Raw genomic sequence first — 10,435 nt, 5'->3', positions numbered from 1 at the left:
AAAAAAAACCCCCCCCCCCCCCAGCCATATCTGTCTGGTGAGGTCACGACTGTACTGTGGTTTCTTAATAAACTTTTTCTGCCTAGACAACTGATGTTTAGGTTGTGGGGAATGGCAAATACGCTGCTCACCACCTAGAAATTGCACAAGAAAAAGCAATCTGAATCTTAAAAATCTGAGACACCTCCCCTGTTGTTAAATCTTCTAGACTGTGGTTAAACAAGTGAATTGTACAGACATATAAACACAGTATAGGGGCGATTGCTTCTTCCCTGTATCTTGTAATATTAATATTCATATATTTAATTATATGTATATATAATTATTGTAATTATGTATCTAAATTGTAATTATTTTTCAAGAAAACAGGAAAATAATAAAATGTCTTTGAAACATCCCTTGCAATGGCTGTGTGCCTTGCATGGTGTGAAGGGATCCCAGTCTCAGTTGAAGCATTTTGTTGCTGCTGAAACCTAAGTAATAAAGAGGAACATGTTCACCTGTGAGCTGGTGGTTCAGCACTGCTAAACAAACCCAGTTCTCGCTGCACCCTACCGAGAACCTACTGTCAGCCCTCATGTACTTTTATTGTTCTCCAGTCAGTTTAGAGCTCCTAGTGCAGAGGAGAGTGCAATTTCTTCCCTAAAAATCCTTGAGGAAACAGGAGGGAAAGCTTCTTAGTAAACTTAAAAATAGCAAACCACTGAGGCATTTTTTAAACCAGAAGAACAACTGATCTTCTTTTGCAAGGCTTTTGTTAGTGTTAAATGTGCAGGTAATTTATCAGGTTCAGTTGTTACTCAGAAGGAAGTGGAATGCTTTTTATATTATTTGCAATAGTTTTTGTGATTATTTTTTTGACTGTGCATCTAATGTTACAATCTATTGTTTTACCTCAGGCCTGGTCAAATCTATTTGCCACCATCATAAATTCAAAAGAACAAGATCCCCAGGAACAGTTTACAATCTGGTTATCCAAGGTTTCGCTCCAAAGATGTGCACAGTTACCTTGCCATTAAAATCCAATAGACTGTCACACTACCACCAAATTATATCTGTATTACAGATTTTACTTCCTACAGCCTGGGAAAATTGCACCATTTCCCAAAAATCACAATGGAAAATCTTCTGGCATAGCTAGCTTTACGTTGACTTTCCTGGTCACTGCCAGCATTAAGGAATGTAATTGGGACAGGTTGCACTGCAGTAGCTCCTGCTTGATTCACCAGGAGAACTCCTGAGCTCTAAATTACACCAGAGCCTGAGCCCTCTCTTTGCCATCCAACAAATTAAGGAAGCAAAGAAATGTATACTCTGGACTAGGAGGAGATGCATTCTGGTGTGTTGATAACAGAAAACTGGCAATTTGTATTCTGCTGGTCTGTGGCTATAAGTGGGCATTAACTGTATACAGATGAGATCAAATAGGGTTTTCTCCAAGGTATGAAGATTTCTTCATGTTTATGGTCTCAGCTCCTGTTAATACGGATGTGTCTGCTGGTGGCTTAGTTGTTAATATCTGTAGATTACTTTGGGTCAAAACAGCAGCATGTCCTACTGCTGAAGTTTTGTCATATTCCTTGGGTGCTTTTAGCTGTCTTTATTTCACTTCCTCTTTCTTCATCAAGTTAAAAGATTTCATTTAAACTCCATCAGTAATTAGTGATGTCAGTGATCCAGTAGCCCATGATGGATATACCCTGGCTTCTAATACACAGGGAATGGTGACAGCAGGAGGTGCAGGGCTGCTGCTAGAAACTCCAGCCTCAGAAGATGTCTTTTCTTGACAGTTGGTGTTTACCTTGGTGGCAGCTCACTGGTGTTTCTGGGGTCTGTTTTCTTATCTGATATCCAACATGGTTTTAAAACTTACAAGTAACCTAGGCAGATGTTCCTAGTGAGTTTTTCACTTGCCCATTCTCTGTTTCATCATGGCTTGAAATTTTTTGATTTTTAATTATTTTTCAGAGAGATCTCCCAGAATGATGCCTTGGAGGTCATAGAAGCAAATGTATTTTCTGACCTTCCCAAGCTACATGAAATGTAAGTAATGAGCAATCTAAATTCAAAGGAGACAATTATAAAGATTCATTATAGGCAAGTATCAAAGATTTTGCAGCTTGGTTCAGGTAAGCTCTGAAGAATTGGTAGAGATACAGGAACATTTGAAACCTCCCTTTGTCTTTTCTGTCTTCTTGTCTAACTGCTCCTTTGTTTCCCTGATGATCCTGAAGGTTATCCTCAGGCTACTGCCAATATCAAAAGGTGGTGGGGTCTGATGGTCTGTGGCAGGCTGCTCTGTGCAGCACATCTTCTGCTGTCAAAAAGAAAATCACAGCATATAGTACCACTACATCATGGGGCTACCACAGATATTTTAAGATCAATATAGAATCATAGATTCATGGAATAGTTAGGGTTGGAAAGGACCTTAAGATCATCCAGTTCCAATGTATTTTCTCTGATGTTTCTTTTTTTTCCCACAGAAGAATTGAGAAAGCCAACAACCTTGTGTACATTGATCAAGATGCCTTCCAATACCTTCCGAGCCTCAGATATTTGTAAGATCTTTTACTCTTTGCAAGTGCTATAGTTATTTTGAATGATACAGCTGTATTACTGCCCACTTGTGCTGAGCACTTTTGGCGATGAGGCAGGATAATGCTCTCTCCTCACTAGTAGTTGCATGTTGTCTATCCACATTTTCACCCAAGGCCTGCGCAAAGTCCTCACGAAAGCTGAAGGTAATACCCTCCATGGAGTAGTCTCACACATGAGATCCTCGAGCCTTTCTCAGGTTGAAACTAAATGATGAGAAAAAGAGCTGGGCCTTTTGTATGTCTATAAAAAAGGGCTCAGGTGGAAATTCCTCTCGAGAGCTTTGAGGAAAAAATCTTTGTCATCTGTCTTTACTATGTATGGCTCTGCCCTCTGTTATACTTCATGCGCATAGTCTTAAGCATTCAAATTCTCTTTTCTTTAGCAATGGCAGTGCTATAGCGATGGTATTCATTAACACTTGATGTGAGATGATTAGAACCCTAAAAATACAATGTACTAATATATGGTACAACTTTATTTCATTAGCCAGCCCCATCAAGAATGCCATTTGCACAACTGAGGTTGCCACATCTGCTCCCACGGTGTTGCCATCAAAATTTAGTGATAATTGAATCCATCTTTAGAATAAACTGTTGCTCAAAAATATTTTCACATCTTTTAGCATGTGATCTTGATGTGACTAATAATTTCTCCTCTGCATTAAACCTCAGTGAAGTCCAGTGAACTCCATTTAACAGTAATTGGTTTTAATGGCCATAGCTTAAATAAGCCTCCATCGTACTCTTTGCTGAACAATGGCATGTACACCCAGCAGTATGTCAACTCAACTTTTGTATGCCCATCCACCTGAGCACATATACCCAGTCTTTTTTTCCTTACATATACAAGAAGCCTTACTCATGCAAGAAGTCTTCTATTCCTAACTTACCTAAGAAGCCTGATCATGATTTCTACATTTGAGTATAGAAGAGTGAGTGCTTAATTGTCTGTCTAGATATTTCTTAAAGACAAGATGAAAATAGGTCAGTGGTCTAATAAGCATAACTCCCAGTAAGCTAAGGAGTGTTTAAAGTTTCTGAAAATCACTAGTATTTGACAGGTTCTGTGCTCAAAAAATGCCAAGAAGTATTGCTTTGAATTTGAACTTTAAGATTTGAGATTTAAGATTAGGACTTTAAGAGATGAGGTGTATTTAGTACTACACAAACCATCATAGTTTAAACTCTCGTTGAAGTGGAATATGTGGTTAGAGTTGCTGTAGGATTGTCACTTTCCCTTGGTGGCTACTTACGAACAAAACTACAGTGGTTGTTACCCATGTAAAACCCACAGAATAAGCTGCTATGGGTAGTACAGTTGTCAGGTCTACACGTAGGTAGAAAGCGAGAGCACATTCATCTCATACAAAATTGAAGAAGAAATACAAACATGAACACTGAATACAAACATGAAACATGAATACAAACAATGAACACACTCATTTCAGTGATTCCTTTAAATGTGTGACACAGAAATTATAGGTCATGAGGAAAGGATAAATCCCCAATTTAAGTATCTGAAGTAATGGAAGTTTTTCTCTAGACATTAGTGGGTGCTCCCTCTTTTGAACATTTACCATTCCATGCTCCCATAACCATCAGCTCCAACATTTGGAGATCCTACCTGTACAAAAATTCAACTCCAGCAATATTACTATGACCTATAGAAGCAACAGATTACAAATATAGAAGATTGCTTGTCTAACTGACCATTCCTCACTCCTCTTTAGCTAGTTTTATTCACTAGCTGAAATCAGAGGAAAATATATCTGGGGGATTTTTTAAGGGTTTCTCTCTTAAGAGCATACAGGACTGGAAGTTACTCTCCAGATGACTGTATCCTTTTTCTTACTGGCTCCATTCCATGTATCCATTAATTAAGTGCTTTATTGACATTCTTGATGCTCTCCGTTGTTCCCTGCTTTCTCTCTTTTTTCCAGGGGAGGCTTTTCCAGAAACTCAATGACTTGGTGACTAGAATATTTCCTCTGCTTTTATTTATGGCCACTTAATTCACATTCATCCTTGTGCCAAAGCTTTCTCTGATTTAAACTGATAAAGTTAATCTTTGGTGTTTACTTCACTAATGGATTTATTCTGCATCCCCTCTGTGCCTTCATTTTAGGATGGAAAATAAAACCAAAACAACTCTTATATGATGATAGACAGTACAAAAGATGCAGGTTTCATGGCTGCAAAGATGAACAGATGAATGTGGCTTTCATGCTAATGACAAGGTTTGAGGTAGCTGTGCTGCGGATATAAATCAGTGCAACACCTTTGGCTTCAGTGGAGCTACATCAATTTATGCCACAGGGATCAAGAGCAGGACCACGCATGTAGCAATGAGCTGGGTGTGCTGCTGAGTTATATCATGCTCAGGTCACTCTTTCTACATACAGTCATACCTTCTTGCTCTCTTTGGCACATTTCTGTAGACTGCCATTTTCTCCATCCCCTCGTGACATTCACTGGTGCTTGACCTTTAAGAAAGTCTCCCTTAAAAAGGCAGAAAGTTTTTACTGTTTGAAAGGACAGGACTGTTAAATTAATGAGCAGAAAACTTGATGGAAGGCTGCAAAATGGCAGCTGCCACAGGTAACCCAGTCCTGGTATTCACCTACCTGGGATGTGCCAGGAAGGATCAGTTAGGGAAAATATAAGGCAAGATGCAGAATAATGGGTCGATGGGGTTTGTGTCCAGTTTTCAGGTCTTTTGTTGTGTCGTGGGTATTCTTTTAATACAATACAGAAGTAAAAGGTTGTAAATATGTGGGACTGGAGTTTAAAATAATTCAGAAAAGACTTGGGCATCTGTGTGGATAGAAACTCTATCAACAGCTATTTGAGCTGATAAAAATGATAAAAATTTTAAGGGAAACTAACAGACATCACAGCCTCATTCTCCCTTTAACTGCTGACAGGAAAGAACAGCAAGTGATTTCATAGATACCTTGTCACAAAACAGATTAGCAGATGCTGTCTGACCATATGCAGGGTTGTGTGTGAGTGGAAAAGCAAGCCTGACGCTGGTCCCACTTGGACATACTTCTCTTGCCCACGTGGTGTTTTTTCTCCCCAGCTGGAGTTCATGCCAGCTTCCCAAACAGTCCACATCAAGGCAGCGGAGCTGGAAATGGAGGCCTGTGCTCAGAGAGGTCCTTGTTCCAGCCTTCTGCTGCAGACCCTGCTATAGACCTCTGTAGCCATTCCTGGTCTGACCCACCAGACAGAACAGCTCGGACAGGCAGCCTCTGGTCCTGGTGTAAAAAGATACAGTGAGACCCAAAGCAGGGGGTCTCAGGTACCTGCCTGTTGCTGGGCTCATTTTGGTTCTTCTGAAGTTTCCAGCTGTGGTGGCAGCCTGGCCGGGTAGGAGACATGTAGTCTGATTCCTCACACCAGTGCCTGACTGTGATAGAACTACTAAAGCACAGCTCAGAAAATCTCATGCAAAAATACATATTTGCTGGCAGTTTTCCTTAAAAAAGGAGAGAAATTAATCAGTGTTAATGCCTGATACTGAACACCACAGCCTATCAGTTTAACCACCTTTACAACATGTTGCTTGCAAGGCTTTTTCCATGCTTCTTCAAAAATAACTGTATAGCCACATGGTCTTATTTATAGGCAGGCAAGAAGCTCTGGCTAGCTTTGGCAGTCTTCTCATCAGCTTCATGGGCTCATTACAGCCACTAGCTGTTAAACATTAATACACTTTTATCTGTCAGCTTGGGTACAAATACATTCCCTGCTCACCCTATTCCTTTGTCTCCTGCATCATCATTGCTGGTATGGCAAAATCACTAAGGAGAGAGAAATGCTAAAAAATGCAATACTGAACTATTCTAAACCTAGAAAAGAAAATCTCTCTCACTAGTCTTTTAGAAGCAGTGAAGAGAATTGTTAATTGGTCTTCTTGGATATATATGCCAAAGAGACAGACTATTTCAAAATGGTAACTTATTGACCTTTTCATGGGTACGAGACTATTTATCTGGCTCTCATTAGAGAGAGCTGTGGCATTATCTGTTTAATAATGTAGTGATGGCTTTTGAAAGCTATTTTCTTTCCAAAATTAGTTCTCATGTGTAATCAGTGTCCTTTGGTTCTTTTTTTACAATGGATGTGTCAATGTTCTGTATTAAGCAATCTCAGCTTAAAATAGAAAGGTCTAAACATAACACTCCTTTCACATCAGTTTTGAGGACATACAGCTGGATTGTTGGAGGGGAGGGAAAATGTAGGTCGAAAAAGCATGCATTTTATCAGCAAAATAGTTTGCATTGTGGAGAGCAAAGCTCCTCTCCAAAGTCTTACAGCTGCTTGTGCCTGCCTGGTCTTATTTTGCGGGGGACCTGGCACATGCACCTGGCATGCTTCCTAAACCCAAACCACAGAATTCACAGCATCGCTGACCCTTTGTGTGGAGTTGGCTCTTCAATAAAAAGAAGTGATGTTCCTCTCCTTCCTTTTGCATGGCAGCCTCATGGTTAAAGAAAGACCTTGCTCCTGAAGTGGATGTTATGGGTTACATGCTTAGTTTAGCCTGCCAAGCTGGGACACGTATGCCAGAGGGATCCCTTGCTGGAGTCTTTTGTGGGTGCTGAGGCGCTGGCACAGGGTGCCCAGAGAAGCTGTGGCTGCCCCATCCCTGGCAGTGTTCAAGGCCAGGTTGGACACAGGGGCTTGGAGCAATCTGCTCTAGTGGAAGGTGTCCTTGCCCGTGGCAGGGGGTTGGAGCTGGATGAGCTTTAAGGTCCCTTCCAACCCATTCCATGATTTTATGAGTCAGGCTCACTTGCAGTATAAAGTAACCAGCACGATTACAAGACACAGAAGGGAGTGCTGTTGTGTTTATCTCTGCATACCTCGGGTTTGCACTTCCGCAAATACCCACAATAAGTTGATGAGGTAAACTGTGTTCCCAGTTTTGTCAGAGTAGCCTCTACCAATTTGGCATCAAAAAGAGCAGACGTGTTGCTATATTTGGAGAAAAGCAGCCAGAACCTTCCAGGAATTAGTTTCTGAATGATTTATTTTTTTCTCTGCTGGTCATGGTGCTGTTTTCTTAAGTGCTGACTCCAGTAAGCCTTTTCAGAAAGACAATTAATGCTTTGGAAAGCAGCCAGCAGCCATCTGAGAAACAGGTTCTTACCGAGCTGTTTACGCATGGCAAGGGGGGATTCACTTATAACACAGATTAAAGAGGACACTTGTTTAAAGTGAGGTTACTAAGGATGTATACATTAAATGGTAAATATATTGACAAAACTGTCCTGCAGGAAAGATACTCAGTAAATTGGATTATCTACATTCTAACAAGATTATCCACTTAAAGACCTCTGGGATTCGCTTGGTGAATAAAAAGAGAGGAAAGATGTAGGCTGCAGCCTTGCTAAATACTTTTTTAGTCCTTTTTCTCCAGTTAATGAGAAGAGCACCCTCTGCTACTCCCGATCACCACTCTGTGCAATCAGCACGTTGTGCCGCCTGTAGATTTACTTCAATATGTAATGATTTGTCAAAGATGCTTTCCTCTTCATCTCATGCTGCTCAGTTGACACCAGTACACATTGAGCCCTGAGAACACCTTGGGATTACTGGAAAGATTAGGACTAAGGCATCACTCAAGGCCTTGAATGTGTTTTTTCACACATGTGGTGAAAGCCCTGCTAACCAGTGTGGCATTTTGATATGTCGGGAGTAAGTTGCAACTGGGAGCAGTGTTTGAGTAGTATATGTTAGAGTACCATCACCTTTCATTACTGCAACATGAGGATTGAGATTGTTCTCAAGAGGCAAAAGCTTCTCATGTCTTCTCTGTCCCGCAATAGCCACACACTACTTGGCAGCAGTTTGCCTTTTCATTTGGCAACTGGAGGAAATGCATGCTCTAATTCATATTTAACAAAGAGCTTGTAAAAAGAATTGCATTATTTTCTAGCATATGACTCATTTAAAATTAAAGGCAGCTTTCAACTAAAGCCCTGTACATGTCCCGTTATTTAGAGAGTGTTCTTTAAAGTACTGTAAGGGAGCAGGTACAGGTTCTTCTTCTATTCCCTCTATTTTTTTTCAGCTAACTCCTTTTACTAAGTGTAAGTGCAGAAGTACTTTTAAGTAAAAAGGGCCTTGTGAAATCCCCCTAATTCATTAATCATGCTTCTATTTAACTATAGGTAATAGCTTTTCAGAGGCATTTTTGTAGAGCTTTCTTGGTCACATGTGACAGCTGTTATTTTTAAGCTACTGCAGTGTCAGACCACTCTGACTTCTGAGGTGGAATAGTCATGACATCTCAGCAACTTTCCCAAATTGGCTTCTTGACTATTTGCTATATTTCATTTTTTTCCTGCATACACTGTGTTACATTTTGTTATAAGACAAAACAGGTAACAAGGTGGCTTTTCAACATCTGAGAGTCTCCAGATACCACCTCAGGGAGCTCAGAGCAGTACTTAGCCAAGTGAATGATTGTTTTATGGACTTACGTGTCATCCTGCATGCCCAAATGTAGGATTTGGTTTGTCACACGGAGGTGTTCAGCTTCTGTTCAGATTATGAAACCTGAATGTTTGCAACACTTCTGAAAAACATGTGTTCATAATAAACATCAAATGAATTCTGTTACCTTTTTCCAGTCTCAAGTATTCCTTTTCATCACCATTCAGCTATTCAGGAATAAATCCACAAAAAAACCCCCATCAAAACCAAAAGATCACATCCAGTAGTGAAAGAATATTGTTCTGTTTAAGTGCCAGGATAAAAAATACCTTCCGTATACTACTAATATTAATTCATTAAGGAACCAGTATTCTCAGTGACAGTTTACCTTCTCCACCATCTCACATACTAAAAACGCAAGGATGCAACTAAACTTTAAAGAACCCAGGTTTTCTCTTTGTTTGGTGAGACATTTGGTGTTTGATGATTCTAAATGAGGCTTTTTGGTGGCTGGGAAAAACTCCCACTGGTCAGAGGCCAGGCTGGTCCAGCTCCTGCTCCCTCTTGTGCTCATCCCCCCTTCCAGCCACCAGCAGCCACCAGCCATCTCCTGCTGCATGGCAATATCATGGCTGCTCAGCACTTGCTACCACTACAGGTAACAAAATGTGTTTAGATTAGACGCGATACAGCTCTGTGGATACCTGTGGCTGTGGGTGCAGGGGTGTCCTTCACAGTCAGTGTTTCTGGGATGGTGTTTCTTGGACAATGATGCTCAACGTGGTGGGAGGGGGGAGGTAGATAAATACAGTGGCTCAGGCCCATTTTGAGTCACACAAACTGCTGAAGCAGTCCCATGTGTTCAGTTCCCCACTATTGGAGGTGCTGCGGAATAAAAAGTCCTAATTCTTTCTTACTTTCATGAGATAATGTTATTCCCAATGGAATTAATACAGCCTCTAGATATAAGGTTAAAACTGTGATGAGTTGATACTTTTTTCTTAGAAAAGGTACTGTGAAAATAGTTACCCTGGGTCAGTGCAGTTGATTTCTCAGAATATGGTTGGGAAATTAATACTGACAGTTCCCTGGGATCATCAAGAGTGACTGTGGAATTATCCAAGGTAGGGTTTCTCCCTTGACTTCAGTGGGGCAGAATTCAGTTTTGTGCTTTGCAGAAGAACCTTTTTACGTTAGTTTCAAGTTTCCTATGGGCAACTCTCCCATTTGTGGCTAAACTGCCTTTTGGGCTGCCATTTTAAGTACAGTTTTCTTTCTTCTTTTTTAATTATTGCTTCATTCTTGGGGCAGAGTGAATAATCTTCATCTGTTCTGTCTCCCATAGGTTGATATCAAACACTGGCCTTCGGTTTTTACCTACTGTCCAT

General features: G+C 40.6%; 1 protein-coding gene across 1 annotated transcript in view; it reads left to right on the top strand.

The window, feature by feature from the left end:
* LOC104402708 (follicle-stimulating hormone receptor-like) overlaps positions 1 to 10,435 on the top strand; it is a gene marked incomplete at its 3' end in the record, with an annotated part of 68,108 nt that overhangs the window by 52,045 nt on the left and 5,628 nt on the right. The window contains exons 2-4 of the mRNA XM_010010657.1: positions 1,969 to 2,043; positions 2,487 to 2,561; positions 10,393 to 10,429. Of these exons, the coding sequence (XP_010008959.1) occupies positions 1,969 to 2,043; positions 2,487 to 2,561; positions 10,393 to 10,429 (187 nt within the window). The remainder of the gene's footprint in view (positions 1 to 1,968; positions 2,044 to 2,486; positions 2,562 to 10,392; positions 10,430 to 10,435) is intronic.

Source organism: Nestor notabilis, unplaced genomic scaffold (assembly GCF_000696875.1).
Source record: "Nestor notabilis isolate BGI_N333 unplaced genomic scaffold, ASM69687v1 scaffold1133, whole genome shotgun sequence".
Lineage (NCBI taxonomy): Eukaryota > Metazoa > Chordata > Aves > Psittaciformes > Psittacidae > Nestor > Nestor notabilis.
The sequence above is the reverse complement of the archived record's forward strand: the minus strand, read 5'-3'. Positions and strand labels throughout refer to the sequence as shown.